This window comes from Sprattus sprattus (genome assembly GCF_963457725.1).
Source record: "Sprattus sprattus genome assembly, chromosome: 13".
Classification (NCBI taxonomy): domain Eukaryota; kingdom Metazoa; phylum Chordata; class Actinopteri; order Clupeiformes; family Clupeidae; genus Sprattus; species Sprattus sprattus.
The window spans coordinates 14,197,308-14,214,807 of NC_137911.1; the positions used below are offsets into that span (position 1 = coordinate 14,197,308).

The window sequence follows — 17,500 nt, forward strand, 5'->3', positions numbered from 1 at the left end:
TGGTTCCCCTTTTTATCGTCAGTTGAGCTCACCAAAAATAACCTAGTGGCCTCTTCTACCCTCTTCTCCCCCTCCCTCTCTCTCCCTCCCTACTCTCTCTCTCATTCTCTCTCCTCCCTCCACCTCTCTCTCGCTTTCTTTTTCGTTCAGCCTGATGTTTGTCCAGAGTTTTGGCCCCTGCAGGGTGTGGCTGGGGACATCTAGTTTCGCTCCCCTCCTCTCCTCTGGACCGTTCCCAGACGTGACAGCATTCCAGCACAGCGAAACGCACACAACAAGGGCATTGTTTACCCAAAAAAAACCTGTAACACGGCCCGGGCTCGCGCCCGAGAGAGGCGACCCTGTCACCATGGCAACGCCCCCTGGAGCTCAGGACAGCGGTGCTGGTGGCAGTGTTATCATGTCAACAAGCTGGCCGGCCATTCAGGGGGGGGATAGGGGTTGGGGGGTTGAAGGAACTGAAAAGGTTTAACTTTAATGTTCCTATGACTGCTGGTTTCACACAACACCAGTGACACAAGAGCCTGCACTGTGAGGGGAAGGGGATCGGCTAATGATCAGGTTCGAACAATGGCTTTGTACACAAAGGGGGGGGGGGGATGGTGGCAGGTGAGAGAGGGAAGCGAAAGAAAGAGAAGTGGCCAGCAGCAAACCCCTAGCGTTAGCATTCTTTTCCCTTGTGAGGGGTGACTCCATCACTGTGGTAACAGGGCGCGGAAAGTGAAGAGGATTACATGAGAACTCCATGAGTGGTGAGATCACATTCCCTCACATCAGTGACAATGGACACAGAGACGCAGCTATAGTGTACTACACACACACACACACACACACATACACACAAAACCTTGAAGATCAATAGTCTTACACATGCTTTCCCACACACACACACACACACACACACACACACACACACACACACACACACAACTTGTCAATACGTCACCTTACAGAATGTAAAAACACAAATACACGCATAAACACACACACACACACACACACACACACATTTAAACGACTACACATACAACACAACCTTTTCATATTTGCACAGTAACAGACTTAACCACACACACACACCACACAGACCAATCATAAGCACCTGCCACAGTGCCAGGTTAGACCCGTGGTGAGAGCCCATAAAACATGTGTGTGTGTGTGTGTGTGTGTGTGTGTGTGTGGGGCTGGCGGGGAGGGGCCAGGGCCAGGGCCAGTGCAGCAGCGCGTGGCCCACCCTGAGCCCAGGTCAGGGGGGAAGAATCCCAGGCAGCTGTAGGCCGGAGCCCCTCAGCACCCAGCAGAGCCCTGAGGCAGCTGCAGCCACCCTGGCCTTTTCCCCAGGGATGGAGGCTCACGTTTCCCGAGGAGGTGCCAAGCACACACACACACACACACACACACACACACACACACACACGCACACACCATCACCACCACACCCCTCAACACACACACACAAACACACACACACCGCATCACCACAACACCCCTCAACACACACACACCCACACACACACACACACACAGACACACACCCAACCACTGCCCCCCCAAGACACACACAGAGACATCATCACCGCCCCCCCAGGCAGATTCCATAAGATGGCTAAAAACAACGAGGTGGCAACTGTGTCAACATGGGCACCCTTCTCCCGGAAAACATTCCTTTGAGAACACGCACGCACGCACACACACACACACACACACACACACACACACACACACACACACGGATACACACAATGCCCTATCATGTTACACTCAAACACATGTCATACCTGCACGCCATGGGGACTGCCACACCCTACTAATGTGGCCTCTTGAAAATGTGGTGGGGGTGGATATGCCTTGAACACACACACACACACACACACGACACACACACACACACACACGTGTCTGTGGCACAGGTCTCCCTTTGGCGGCGTTAACCATTAAATATCAGGCAGACATAAGCAAACAGCTGCTATAAGCCCACACTTCCACATGCACCAAGTGGGCATGCCTGGTCTGGTCAGTTCTGACCCGTACACACATGCAGCATGGTGGAAAGTTCTAGACTATTCAAAGTGTCTAACCAGACTGTTGATGCCTTCTGCTTATCCCTTTTTAGTGAGGGACAGCGGTCTAGATAGATGGATAGATGGATAGAAGGACAGATGCAAGGATAGATAGATAGATAGACAGATATATTTATATTACATAGTTATACATCTATCTCTCTCTCTCTCGCTCTCTCTCTCTCTCTCTCTATATATATATATATATATATATATATATATATCTCTATATATACACACACACACACATATATATCTATATATATAGAGAGAGAGACAAGACCTTTCTCGTCTTGTTTTTCATCCATTCAATCACTTCCTCAGTGACCTGAGTGCTATTTCATGATGAGGGCGTCACACAAAGGAAACCTGACCCCTATATTTGAAAGTTATCATGGGCGTGACTTACTGAATATTTAACCAGCAAGGGGTGTTCCTCAACGTTGTGTGTAAATTATGAATTGAGGGGGAATTAAATGAAACTGGCTCTCAATTACATATGATGGGTAGAACAGGTTCACAATGAGAGTCGTCGTCACCCCCACCCGCCACTCCCCATTTCCCATACCCATACCCCCCCCCCCCCCCCCCCCCCCCCACACACACTCACACACAACAAACACACACAAACACACACACTACAACCTTTCAAGGTCACTGACCACTGACACTGACACAGGTGCTGACTCTGGATGGACACCGGATCAGCACCACACCCCTTCTGGACTCCAGTTGTCTTTGGGACAGGTGGACTGATTTACAGGACACAGGAGAACAGATGTGGCTGCGGCCCAGAGACAGCTAAGTATCAGTCGGCACTGTGCTGGCGGTGTGTAACGTACCTCAGGGGCCAGGTACTCGGGGGTTCCACAGAACGTCTTCATGGTGGCGCCGTCCGTGATGCCCTCTTTGCACAGGCCGAAGTCAGTGATCTTGACATGGCCGACTTTATCCAGCATCAGGTTTCCAGCTGGAGGAGGACAGATCGGTACCATGAGACAGACAGACAGACAGACAAAAAGGGAATTTCCATTGCAATTTTCACATTACATGGTACAACACTGTAGACATTATGATATATAGACCTTACATAATGAAGTTTAAATTTCACATGACACATCACGCTTTTAAAGCACACTGCAAATGGAGGATGGCCATTTCAACATCACTTGTGCTTTGTGGGTCACTGACCCATGACCTTTATGACCCCACGACCCCATGCATTCAAGGCTCTTAGCAGACGAACCATGGCCTAATGGCCCAGACATGGGGAGTGCTCTAGGGAGGGTGAGGGTGTGTGTGTGTGTGTGTGTGTGTGTGTGTGTGTGTGTGTGTGTGTGTGTGTGTGTGTGTGTGTGTGTGTGTGTGTGTCCTCTCATTCCCAACCAAAAAAGGTCTCTGATGCAGTCGTGTTTGACCAGTTAGTCTCAGTGGAGGCAACGCTGCATGAAAATAAAACATCTTGCTTGCCCCAGCCTAGAACACCAAGGCAGACGAGATTCAGAGAGCTCAAAACCTGCCCAACTGGTCCTGCTTAAAACTCCAGGAAAAGATGGCAAAGCTTGCCTTTTCTGTCCACTCCATATCACACACAATCAACACTTATGCCGCCGTCAGAGAGGATGTATGCTGCATGAGTTAGTCCAGACCATGACCTGACGTAGCTCTCTTAAAGGACTGCCAGACATAACAGACCTGTAGACCTGATGGCTGCACAGTTCCCACACTCAGAGGATGAGCAGATGCATAAGCATACTACTGTCTGTTCTGAATGGTTTAATTCTTCTGCAGACACCTTCTCTGGAATTTCGAACATACCAGACTATTTCTCAGAACAATAAAAAAGTAAAAATAGTTTGAAATGTCATGTGCCTTTGATCTGTTTTTGGAAGAATCATACCGTTCATAAAAAAAACTAAAATATAATTCTCTGGTTACTGCCAAAGAAAACCTAGGATACAAATGTTAGTTGATTGTTTTGGCAGCTTAGGTCACGTTCACAGGCTGGTGGTACGTGGACTTTCCAATGGCGGGCAACACAAAACAAAGGCCAAACAGTTGGCAAAGTACTGCTCAATATTGGCCATTATAGGAAGCATGTTTATTTGGAAGAGACCATGTTTCCTCTTCCCTTGAACTGTAAAGCCCATAATGGACTGTTGACCTGCTTACATTTGTTGGACTATTCAGACTTCAACTCAACTTGACTCGAAATGTGGAATTAAATAAAGTATATATATATTGTGTGTGTGTGTGTGTGTGGCCTGTGACTAAGCGTTGGCAGCTAGCGGCCAGGCAGCTCCCCTGCGCTAATATCGTCGTGTCCTCTGGGCTGGAAAAGTCACCTGGCAGCTGTGAGACCCACGTGGGCCAGCAGCGCCGCACAGCCGCACAGCCCCGCAGTCTGCAGTCAGCAGTCAGCACATCCTCCCAGCCCAGCCCAGCCCATCCTGCTACCCTGGCACTTTCACCAGAACCTTAGCAGCCTGGGAGCTGAGCTCATGCACCCGGATAACGAGAGTAGGTGTGTGTGTGTGTGTATGTGTGTGTGTGTGTGTGTGTTTGTGTGTGGAGGGGGGGAGGAGAGACAGGGGGAGAGAGAGAGAGAGAGAGACAGAGAGGTGGAGGAGGAGGGAGGGAGAAGCGGTGTGTGTGTGTGTGTGTGTGTGTGTGTGTGTGTGTGTGTGTGTGTGCGTGTGTGTGTGCGTGTGTGTGTGTGTGTGTCAGTGTGTGTGTGTGTGTGTGTGTGTGTGTGTGTGATACTGATCTGGAGCTTCGGTTTCATCATCTGGAGGAAATGGGGGCAGTGGATTCCTCCCTTCAACGCCTCCCCCTGCCCCGGTCTCTCTCTCTCTCTCTCTCTCTCTCTCTCTCTCTCTCTCTCTCTCTCTCTCTCTCTCTCTCTCTCTCTCTCTCTCTCTCTCGCACACACACACTCGCACACACACACACACACACACACACACACACACACACACACACACACACACACACACACACACACACACACACACACACACACACACACACTCACACACACACACACACTCTCTACTGCCATCAATCACCCAAATCCGACCGGCGCTCTGACACAGCTGATTGCCTGCTGGAGAGGCTAGGCGTGGCAGTGACAATGCAGAGTCTTAGAAGTAGACCAAAAGCCCTGAGTAGCATATTAAAAAGCACAGCTCACCCAAGTGTGCTGCCTGCCACCAAACAAAATCTTCCCAAAATTCACATACACTGCTTTTTGCATCAAGTATGCATGCAAAGGTGATAACATAGCAGACTTAAAGAGAGTAAGCACAATATGCAAACTAAATATAAATCTGAGGTGGCTGCTCTTTTGCGTTGGCCGCATTGGAGTTCAGCTGTGTGTGTGTGTGTGTGTGTGTGTGTGTGTGTGCTGTGAGTGTGTGTGTGAAAGAAGGAGTCTGTGAGGTGTTTGTGTAAGTGTGTGGAGTTTGTGTGTATGTGTGTGTGTATCCCAGGCCCAGCTGCTATGGAGATCTGAGTCAGGACATGGATGAACAGAACACAGCCCAGAAGTGCCTGGCTTGGGCCCGATGCAAACTGCAGCCATGCCGCAAGACCGCAAACAACAAACAAATCACCTTTTCCCAGGGAAGCAGAGAAACGGAGAAAGAGAGAGAGAGAGAGAGGGAGGGAGGGAGGGAGAGAAAGGAGGGGGGTGTTATGGGTGGCTGAGAGGGTGAACTGCAGATGTGCAAGCTCAGCGAGCAGGACAAGGGGCAGAGGATTGAGTGTGTGTGTGTGGGTCGCACACACACACACACACACACAAACTCACACACACACACACACATAGACAAATGCATGCTGATTAACACACACAAACACGCACATGCTTTGAGACTGATTACCTTCAGGTCCCTGTAGACCACGTTCCTCTCCGCGTGCAGGTAGTCCAGTGCCGACACGATCTCTGCCCCGTAGAACCGGGCCCGCTCCTCGGAGAACACGCGCTCTCGCTGGAGGTGGAAGAAAAGCTGCAAAGAGAGGAAGAAGGGGAAAGGAGAACAACTGGTTAGAGAATCAGTGGAAACCTAACTTGACTTCTCAGTAAAGAACCGCGGTCACTGGGGTGACTCATCAGCAATTCTTTAACACTGGGACCAGTGCAAAATCACACTACGAGATAACTTCTTTAACAATGGGACCAGTGCAAAACCACACCATGAAATAATCCAATTTTTTCTCTCGTTTTTTTGAAGACAATGTTGATAAGACAAAAATAAAAAAATTCAATCTTTTTGAACAGACTGAAGCTGAGAACTCAGCTAGTGGACTGTCTCACCTCGCCTCCGTTTGCGTACTCCATGACGAAACACAGGCGGTCGTGGGTCTGGAAGGAGTACTTCAGGCCCTGACCACAGGAGGGAATCAACAAAGGCAAGAAGATACAATAAATCAGCGTACAGAATTACAATTAGTGTTTTGTTTTCACTTTTAAAAACATAGTAAATGTTTATATTTAGATTATTTTAGCTTGTTTAGCTTACATATCACTGAGGTTACTTCTAACATTAGCTATCTAATCCAATTAGCGGAAATCGCCAATGTCATGACAACGTGAACAATTCAAGCAGCAAAGAAGCTCTCCCAAAATTATGTTAATGAGTCCTCAAGGAACCTAGGTTAAACACAGAGCCTTATCCTCACAAATAGCTCTTTAGTAGTCTGAAAGGTTTCCTTTTATTTCAACTCTGGAGTTTTTCGTGGCAATAAAGTGGGCATAAAGTTCAAACATGAAGAGTCCTTCACCTGAGAGGCGCCTGTGTGGGGAATACTGAAGAACTCCTTGAGGGGAAGAAGCTGCACGTATTCAGAGACGATACTGAGAAACACTGGCAACAACATCACTTAAAGATGCAGTCCGCGATTCAGTTTCAGTATGGCGAGAGGTTGCTAATATTTGAGCTCCACAGCCAATCAAATTACACCCCGCCCTTCTGTGATCGTCAAGCACCATGTGATTGGCTGGAAAAAAAATGATGGCTTGGTCCGAGCCACTGTGTTTGTTTTCCATTTACAGAGCCAGGGCTGTGCTTTTTTTTACATTTAACACTGAACCAACAGCTAGAGGACTGTGAGGAGCAATGAGCAGAATTTGACAAAACGTTTACGGGATTATCGTCACATACTGCAACTTTCAGTCATCATTCAAAGCACCACAGATGACAACTTCTCTGTCCAATCAGAGAGAGCATCAGGAGGGGGCAGTGCCAGAGGCGGTGAGACAGATACTAAAGGGCCCTGTCTCTCTCCCTCTCTCTTTCCCCCTCTTTTTCCCTCGGAAGTGTTGCTCAAGCGTTCCTAAAACAAACTGGAGGCCAATGAGTGAATGGACACTCAGAGGCCAGAGGAGAGAGGAGAGCGCACATTCATGGGCCTATTGAGCGCCCATTCAGGAGGGTGGAAGAGTGGTTGGGAGTGTTTGGGGCTGGAAGAGGGGAGGGGGGATGAGAGGAGTCTCTCACCGTCAAGAACGGGTGCTTGGAGTTCTGGAGCACTCTGTTTTCTGTGAGAGTGTGTGCCACTTCATCCTGGAAAAGAGGGAGGGAGAGAGAGAGAGAGAGAGAGAGAGAGAGGTAAAGGTCACAGGGTTTGTGAGACACACCCATCCACCCACACTCTTCCCTGCATCTCAGTATGTAGTCCCCCATCCTATTAATCCTCACTCACGTTGGCCACAATGACCTCCCTGTTGAGGATCTTCATAGCATAGTACTTCCCAATAGCCTCGTCCTACACCACGATCACATTGATACACAAACAACCACCCCCCCCCAAACACACACACACACACACACACACACACACACACACACACACACACACACACACACACACACACACACACACACACACACACACACACACACACACACAAACACACATCCACACTCATTCAACCACTCAGACACTCAAAACAGACACATACAGTATGTGGTCCCTAGCCTCTACTCACTTTGGCCACGATGACCTCCTTCTTGAGGATCTTCATGGCGTAGTACTTCCCCGTAGCCTTCTCCTTCACCAGGATCACTTTGCCAAAAGTGCCTTTGCCCAGGAGCTTGAGGTATTCAAAGTCATGCATAGTCTGTGTGGTGGAGAGTAACAAACAAACGGTAAATAAACAAATAAACAATAAACTCACAAGCTAATCTCGACCGGACCATATTCAGCATGGGTAAAACAGGACAAAACACCTGATGCAGCGGGACGCTATTCGTGATGACGTGCGTGACGCCCCTTAGTTACGCTTTAGTGGCGAGTGTGGCCACCAAAATATTTACGCCGTCGCTGTCATGGACTGGCATGTGTTTTTCCTCTGTGGATAGCTAGGTGAGTGGTGTGTTGCTATATCGCAGTGACCTTTGACCTCGGCTTTGAGCAAGAATGTTAAAAACGGGGCGCATGTATGATATCCTATCTGCAGCTGTGTGGAGTCCCTGTGTATCACGATGAGACTGATGGGGACATACTATCTGGTGTTAAGCCATGTGTGTGTGTGTGTGTGTGTGTGTGTGTGTGTGTGTGTGTGTGTGTGTGTGTGTGTGTGTGTGTGTGTGTGTGTTCGAGAGAGTGCGTGTTGGGGGATGTGCAAATGTGTGTATCTGTGTCTGTTTGTGGATGCTCGTATGTGTGTGTGCATGTGTGTATGTGTGTGTGTGTGTGTGTGTGTGTGTGTGTGTGTGTGTGTGTGTAAAGACAAATACATGAACACATGGGCAACAAAACTCCAGACTAGAGTTTGAAAATGTTCACAAAATCCTTGAATGTACCTCAAAATGAACAATGGTATGAAAACTGAATGTCTGTAGCATAGCTGCCTCTTTGGCTTCATAGTTGGGACCCAAACATTAGTCAGGCTGATGTGCTGTGTCTGGACTCTTTGGGTCTGGTGTGACACAGTGCTGCAGTGTTGTTCCAATCACACCACCCCTCCCTTCACCCCTCCCTCCCTCCATCCCTCCCTCCACCCCTCCCTCCACCCCTCCTGCCGGACTCTCTCTGTGGGCCCTCACCACTTTGAGGCGGGGTTTGGTCAGGTACATCTCCATGTCCATGGGGTCGGGTTCGGACTCCATCATCTCCTCCTCCTGTTTCTGGAGGCCATCTGCCACGGTCTGGATGGCCTTCGTCCACTCCTCCCTAAGGAAGGGCGACAGGGTGGGAGGGGGGGAAGCCAGATAAGACCAGAGTACATTTTCTTTTCACCTTTAACCAGCAAGCAGACACGGAGTTCAAGGTTGTGTGTGTGTATGTGTGTGTGAGCGTCAGTTCATTTATGTGTAGCAAATAAATGTAGTGTTTGTGAGTGTATGTATCAGTATATGACTGATACATACACTAAGTGTGTGTGTGTGTGTGTGTGTGTGTGTGTGTGTGTGTCATGGCCCATGCCCAAATTGGTTCCTCTGAGTAGTAGTAAATTCAGATGAATGTGTGTAACAGTGTGTATGAACAGAGATGAAAGGTAGGGACAGGAGAGAGAGAGATGCCAGAGAGGAGTGAAAGACAAACACAGAGCTAGAAAGAGAGACAGAAAAATGGGAACGGGAAGGGGAGGTGTCGGGGGAGGGTTGTGACTCTGATGGGATTTGTCTTGTCTGCAGGGAAAGTTTACAGAGCAAGTGCAGTTATTTGTGAGCAACCACTCTATGCCTACGTAAGGGGAATACACATGCGTGTGTGTGTATGTGTGTTTGTGTGTCTGTTCATGTGTGAGAGAATATAAGAATGAATAGCTAAAGTATGAATATGGATTTATATGCACATCCATATTCATGTGTATGGGCACACAAACGTGTGTGCATATCTGTGTGTTTGAGCATTGGTGTGTGCAAACGTGTGTGTGTGTGTGTTTTGTGTGTATTTGTGTGTGTGTGTGTGTGTGTGTGTGTGTGTGTGTGGCACTGACCTCTCCTCAGGAGTCTCCACGTGGAAGGTGCGCTCGATGACAGTGGTCCACTGCAGGCAGCGGATAATGAATGTGTTGGGCTTGGGCCTCTCCGTCTTCATCAGCTGGCACTCTGCACCCGCACGGGGACCAGGGAGCAGGGAGCAGGCCAGCAACCAGCACACAGGGGCAGAGCAGGAGAGGAGCACTGTTACACTCATTTATCTTCATCGTCTCTCTCTCTCTCTCTCTCTCTCTCTCTCTCTCTCTCTCTCTCTCTCTCTCTCTCTCTCTCTCTCTCTCTCGCTCTCTCTCTCACACTCTTATTCTCAATCACACTCATTCTCTCTCTCTCCTCTATTGGTCTCTTGCTGCTTCTTCATCAATGGTTGTTTTTGGCTTTCTGTTACAGTTAACGCCACACAAATGCACATGTGCCACCCTGCAAAGCCCCTGTTTACACCACACACACACACACACACACATACATACATACACATCACTCTTCCTCACTCACAAGCACACACACACACACACACACACACACACACACACACACACACACACACACACACACACACACACACACACACACACACACACACACACACACATACACATACACACACACACACACACAGTGGTGTGGAAGCAGACCAGGTGTACAGTGAGGTCCACAGGAGGGAACGGCTCTCTGATGCACCATTTTCTTAGGGAACTAAAATAAACCAGAGCGTGACACACTTACACAAGGTTACTATGCACAGCACATCTAATATTACCATGTTCTAAAGTTCTAAATTCTAAGTTCTAAATACATCCGTCTAAATTCATGTCAATTCAGCCTGACTCACTCCTATGTGTAACAGCCTTTGTTTGATTGGATATCTATGAATGTCTTTTACATTATCAAATATCAAATCAATGTTCACACTCACAGTCATACGTGTTTAGATGTCAGGTGTAAGACTTTATCATTTTAAGCCCCTTGACCATGACCATGTTCCATGAACCATGTACTCTCACCTACAGCGTGTCTTGGTCATTATGAATGGGCACTATTAGCAGGAAGTGACACTGCCGTGAGGTTAATGACTAAGCTTTTCTTCATACACCCTCTGACGGGTAGCGTCAACAGAGCTGAGCTAACAACTCAACTCAGATCTGAAGTTTGCTAATCATCTGTGGGCAGCAGACGGCAGACGGAGAGGGAGAGAGAGAGAGAGAGGGGAGGAGAGATAGAGAGAGAGAGAGAAAATGAGGCATTTAGAGGCTTGAGAGTTGAGGCCTGGTGTAAGAAGCAGAACACCCACACGCACACACACACACACACACACACACACACACACGCACACACACACACACACACACACACACACACACACACACACACACACACAGGCTGGCTGTCGTAGAGATGGAACGTCTCAGCGTGGGACACCACTGAGCTGCAGCATGGCTCATCAGCGGAGCAAAGACAAGCAGCAGACACAGCCGTCTGCAGCATCTCTATCACACACACACACACACACACATACACAAACACACACGCGTATGCTTCATCTAGATGCACAAACACACTTGCACTCTCATAGCATTATGAGCCACACACAAACATCCTCGCATAAACACACAAACACACACCCTCACTCCCTCACACACACTCACACACACACTCATACACCCTCACTCACACTCACACACACTCAGATAAATAATTCAGATCAGGCACTTAATAACCACAATAACTCACGAGTGTCAGGAGGAAACGTTTTGTTTAACAAACAATATGCTGTCTAATTAGCGTGCTCAATCATCTCAACACAACACAGCACAGCTCTGCTCTGTCTGTTCTGTCTGCCTGGTTCTGCTGAGCCATGCCGGAACGTGACAGATCACGGACAACATGTGCAGACATATGCTTGAGGTGTGTGTGTGTGTGGGGGGGGGTGTGGGGTGACTATCGTATTCAATATGAGGGGTTGTCTTTAAACCACTACTGCGTTCATCAAACAGCATTGTACTTAGCTGACTGCACTCGTTTTGAGCATGGATTTAAGAAGGAGAAAATACATTACTGAAAAATGGACAATCTCAATATTCTATCAAATAAATTCTTCAAAAACTATTTCTCCCCTTACAATCATCTTTTCTGTCTACATCTGTCAGTAAACAGTCAGTTGGTAAGCTCGGACATTACGCCACTGTGGCCTATATAATAATGTGTGAGCTAACGAACGTCTTCTTCCCTAGCCTAGCTGTGCTAAGTGTCCAGTGAGGCAGTAAGATTTCCAGCTTGACTCACGGCCCACAGAGAAGTTATTCAGAGGCGTCTCCAGCTGGTCCACATCCTGCGGCCGCTCCTTGTAGCCGATGAACGTACCGTCACTCTTCAGCAGGAAATACCTCGGCCGCCAGGTCTTGATGTACTCTCCTGAAGACGGCAAGAGGAGGAGAGAGAGAGAGAGGGAGGGAGAGAGAGAGAAAGCATAAGACAGTGCTCACAGGGCGCAATGGGTGAAGTGTGGGTGCTGTCGATAGTTGATAGTAACAGCATTCTATAGCAAACAGAAACGTCACATCCCCTCCAGTGAGGAAAGCACAATGCTTACAGCACACCACGAACCCCAGAGAGATGTGAGTGGGATAGCCCTTATGATGACTGGGGTGAGAAGGAGGGGAAAATAATTCTAAAATGTATGAACTTCACGTGTGAATCGACTGTCGTTTGAAACTTTGACTCCTTTACTGGGTGACAGATGATGAGGTCCCATCCTCTCCGTCATGCCTCTGTGTGACTGACTGCTTGTTTCTGCTGCTTTGACAGGAGTCAGACAGGCAGCCGTCGAGAGCGCAGAGAGGAGTCGGATACTCAGTCAGGACCCCCGCCCCTGCTCCGTCTGTGCCACCTCCGCCTGCCTGCGCGCTCCCAACCAGACCACACACGCACTCGACTACATCAGCAGGAAAACACACACACACACACACACTCGCAAACCCCCTCCACATCTCAGGAAGGTGACAGAGCTCAATCTGTGCAGTGAAGGGAAAGGAGAAGCTGGACCAGATGCTAGTGGAAAACAGCTTACGCTGTCACAATGTTTTTTTTGTTTTTTCCAAAAACGAAAGAGTCAACGGTAGCAACTACGGCACACAACACAATGCACAGAAGAGATGAGCAGGCCTGAATATTTATCGCGGGAGAGCAAGAGAGGGAGTGAGAGCAACATCAAAAATGTAATTTATTTTTAATTACGAGCCTTGGATATTAACCCCATGCTGGGCTGGAGCAAGCTGTCCTTAATTGCCCCATTTCCTGTCGCACACTTGCTCGGAACGAAAAGTGGGAGAGAGTGCAATATTAGTCAATCCAGACGTCTGTTCCTGTCTACGAGACACAGACTTTTGAGATTCTGGCATGAACACACACACAGAGACACACAGACACACAGAGACACAGAGACACACAGACACACAGAGACACACACACAGACACACACAAACAGACACACACACACACAGACACCCACACACACACACACACACACACACACACACTGCGGGCCGCAGACCTTTAGCCACACAGGGTTGGTCAGGTGGTCACGACGGTGAGGTCACAGCATAAACAAAAGGGGATCAGCAAACTGTCTGATGCACTGCAGTTGGACTAAATTTGAGGCTGTGGTGGAGGAACCCATGCAAATGTAAAGCACATGAGGAGGATGTTTAAAGCTTGAGAATTCAAAGATGAATATGAAACTCCCCAATTCTAAATCTCCCTCTCAACCTAATACACTTGTACAATGTGACATATTCCTTTAACGTTTGTCCTCGGCAAGCTCCATTTTGGGTTTCAGTCAGTTATGAACGGATGCCCTCGCACTGGGTCTCTCCCCTGACTCTTGACACACTTCATTTCACTGTTATCACGTGCTTCACGGAAACCACCATTCAAATACAGTCAAGGACTAAAGTGAACTCCATACACAGGGAAGCATGATGCATATGTTAGCTTTATCTGACCTGCATTCAGCTCAGGCTTACACCATCCAGCCAATGTGATTCTTATACAAGCTTGTTGCTCTATGATGTCAGTTAGTATTTGTTTATTGTATGAGACATTTAATGACCTAAAACCATGAAACAAGTCATTAAAACCCATGCCTAACACTCCTGCATAGAGAGATGAGAGGCATTGTGTGCACCTTACTGCACACAAGAGATGAATTTAAAATCTGAACTGCCTTTGCCCAATCTACAACTGAATGATACACCTGCTCCATGTCGGGAGCTGATTTCGTATGATAAAGAGCTGTAGTGCATTAGCGCGAGGCTATCGCCTGTCAACAATTTAAAAACAAACCGTTACAAATGGGCCGCAAAACACCTGATTTACTGCAACTGGTTAAGAGGCGGCACAAACATCTGGCCCCACAAAGCACCATATAGTTCACACTTTCATTTGCAGCAGATGCCCAATATGTTATTACTCCTGTTGCCATTTTTCATCGAGGCACGAGGGGGAGATTTTTTTTCCGCGCTCGCTTCTGCGGAGTAAGTATTTCTCCATAACAGCCAAAGAAATTAGTTCTACTTTGTCAGCCCTTGGCTTACAGTGCTTTCAGCTCGGAAACATCTCTGCTGATAAAAACACAATTTGTATTGATCAGCCGTTTTGTCCCCACACATTGCTGATAAATCTCCATTCTTAGTTTTGTTAGTCAAATATCAGCAACTGATGAATTATAGTTGGAACATTTATAAATGCCTGCTTGCTAATTAATGATGTTATTGTATGTGTTTTAAATGGAACAATCATATACAATAATAGACAGAACCACTTCATTCAGAATAAAATGATAAAATAACCTTTTAACACCCCAACCCTTTTTCCTCTCTGATCAGAATTAATCAATCAATCAGTTAATTTATCTATCTATTTATCTATCTATCTATCTATCTATCTGCTGCTTTTGCCAGGGGCGGGCGGGCTGGCCGGCGGTGCTGCTGAGAGAGAGAGAAAGAGAGAGAGACAGAGAGAGAGGGACAGAGAGAGAGAGAGACAGAGGGAGAGAGAGAGAGAGAGAGAGAGAGACAGAGGGAGAGAGACAGAGGGACAGAGGGAGAGGGAGAGAGAGAGAGAGAGAGAGAGAGAGAGAGAGCAAGTAGTGCTCAGTGGTGGGAACCTGCCCCCGGCTCCCCTCGCTCTCCCAGGCCCCTGGAGCTGCAGTGCAGTGCAGTGCAGAGGCAGGGCTCTGGGCTCAAACACAAGTCTTGGCTGACCCAGCAGCTCTCTCTCTCGCTCGCTCGCTCTCTCTTGGATCGCAGCACTGACTGGCTGGGTAGTTGGTAGGTTGGCTGGGACAAGAGGGTATAGTGAGAACAGAGGACAGTATGTGCACAATGCAGAAGGGGGGGTTCGTAGGGGGTAATGAGTCACACGTCATTGCTGCACCATTGCAGAAGGCACCTTACCCCGCCCCCCCTCCCCAAAACACCCCCCTGCACCCTCCACTCCAGCATCGACCCCAGCAGTGAGCCACCCCCGTGGCCTTAAATGCACTGATCCCACTGATACACTTCCTATTACATTTCTATTACATACTATTACTACTACATTCCATTCATCCAAAAAAGTGTCTTTTGTCCACAGCACTTTACCTGTATGGAGCACTTTTCACTAGCATTGTATGCCCCCTCCCTGTGAATCAGACCTTGACCTTGGCTTTGTTAACATCTTGCTTTATTTGTACATGTGTATACATAGCATACGCGTAGCACACCCTACATACAATACATTATTGTGACTTCTATGTCTCAGTATACTATGACACTGAGCTGTACATTGTGTCTTGGGTTGTAGATATTGCCGTTGTGCTGTATTGTACCTGCGCTGCTAAGTTGCACTTTGTTGTTAGCTGAGCTTCCGCATTGTAAGCTGTTGAATTCTTGGCATCTTACCATGTATTCCATGGCTTACTGTAAATGGCTGATCATATATGAGATTAGTCAGGTTAAAGATAAAGCAGCTATGTGTGTGTGCAGATCATCACAGCCTAAATACACTGACAGGCTGAGTCATACAAACACCTGCTATATCCTGAATACCAAACTAAGTTGTTCACTCAACGTATATGTTTATGGCCTTTTTTATCAACCAAACACACACACACACACTCCAAAACACACACACACACACACCCTAGCTCAGTGTCAGGCAGCCTTTGACTCAGCCTTCAGCTCACCCAGCCCTGGTGCTGTGGAACGCTGTCTGTGTGTGTGTGTGTGTGTGTGTGTGTGTGTGTGTGTGTGTGTGTGTGTGTGTGTGTGTGTGTGTGTGTGTGTGTGTGTGTTCTCCGTGGTGACTAAGCACAGCTAGGATGACAGGCGGCTCTGAAAGCCAAGCTCCCACAAGGCAACAGGGGAGCAATGGAGCCTGGCTAGGGCACATTACAGCTGATAGGCAGGGGCACATGTGTGTGTGTGGGGGCTAATTGTGTGTGTGTGTGTGTGTGTGTGTGTGTGTGTGTGTGTGTGTGTGTGTGTGTGTGTGTGTGTGTGTGTGTGTGTGTGTGTGTGTGTACATGTATATATGTTTGTGGAGTGTGTGAGTGTATGTGTGTTTATATGTACGTGTAAACATTCGAGAAAATGTATGTGCGAACTTGCAAGTGTTTGTGTGTGTGTGTGTATGTGTGTGTGTGTGTGTTTGTGTGTGCGTTTGTGTGTATGTGTGTGTGTGTGTGTGTGTGTGTGTGTGTGTGTGTCTGTGTTTGTGTGAGTGTGTCTTCTTTTGTGTCTGTGTGTGTGTCTGTGTGTGTGTGTGTCTGTGTGTGTGTGTGTATGTGTGTGTGTGCCTATGTGCATATGTGTGTGCGTGCAAGCATGTGTTGTAAACAGCATTAGCCCTCCTCTCTGGGGACACGAGGGGGTCCGGCTGTTGTGTGCCAGCACCTCTGACGCACGCTGCAAACCCTGGCTGCATGGCTGGCACCGATTGGCAGATCACCGCGTGCTCTTGGTGACGAATGACGCCACCCCACATGCCAGCCTCTGGAGTGACACTAACAGCAGAGAACTCTGGGCAGAGGTGACTGCTGTGTGTGTGTGTGTGTGTGTGTGTGTGTGTGTGTGTGTGTGTGTGAGCGTGCAAGTGAGAGAGAGAGAGAGAGTGAGAGGGTATGTGTGCGTATGTTTAAGTGAGCGCATGTAAGTGTGTGTGTGTGTGTCATCAAGTTTCCCCGAAAGATGACGACTCACACAGAGTGACCTCTCCAAAAAAGGCCCAGTGCCCTATTGAAGCCAGACTGAAGAGAGATGATGTATTGAGACTAAGTAAACCCACCAAGAGACTGCTTTGCTTTGCTTTGCAACATGGCCCTGCTCACAGAGGAGGGAAACACTCCTGGCTCGACTGCTCGTTATTAACAGGAGAACACCGCGTGCTGGCGCACCACTCAGCCCTGTGGAATGTGACACCAGAGGTCTATCGCCCACGTGCCTTCCAGCTGCA

The 17,500-nt window shown here is 48.1% G+C and overlaps 1 protein-coding gene across 1 annotated transcript in view; it reads right to left on the reverse strand.

Moving 5' to 3' along the window:
* Positions 1-17,500, reverse strand: part of akt1 (v-akt murine thymoma viral oncogene homolog 1) — a 52,438-nt gene that overhangs the window by 8,120 nt on the left and 26,818 nt on the right. The window contains exons 3-10 of the mRNA XM_080850728.1: positions 12,293-12,421; positions 10,009-10,120; positions 9,113-9,239; positions 8,053-8,184; positions 7,562-7,627; positions 6,379-6,447; positions 5,926-6,070; positions 2,903-3,030 (exon numbers count right to left, since the gene is read on the reverse strand). Coding sequence (XP_080706854.1) covers positions 2,903-3,030; positions 5,926-6,070; positions 6,379-6,447; positions 7,562-7,627; positions 8,053-8,184; positions 9,113-9,239; positions 10,009-10,120; positions 12,293-12,421 — 908 coding nt within the window. The remainder of the gene's footprint in view (positions 1-2,902; positions 3,031-5,925; positions 6,071-6,378; positions 6,448-7,561; positions 7,628-8,052; positions 8,185-9,112; positions 9,240-10,008; positions 10,121-12,292; positions 12,422-17,500) is intronic.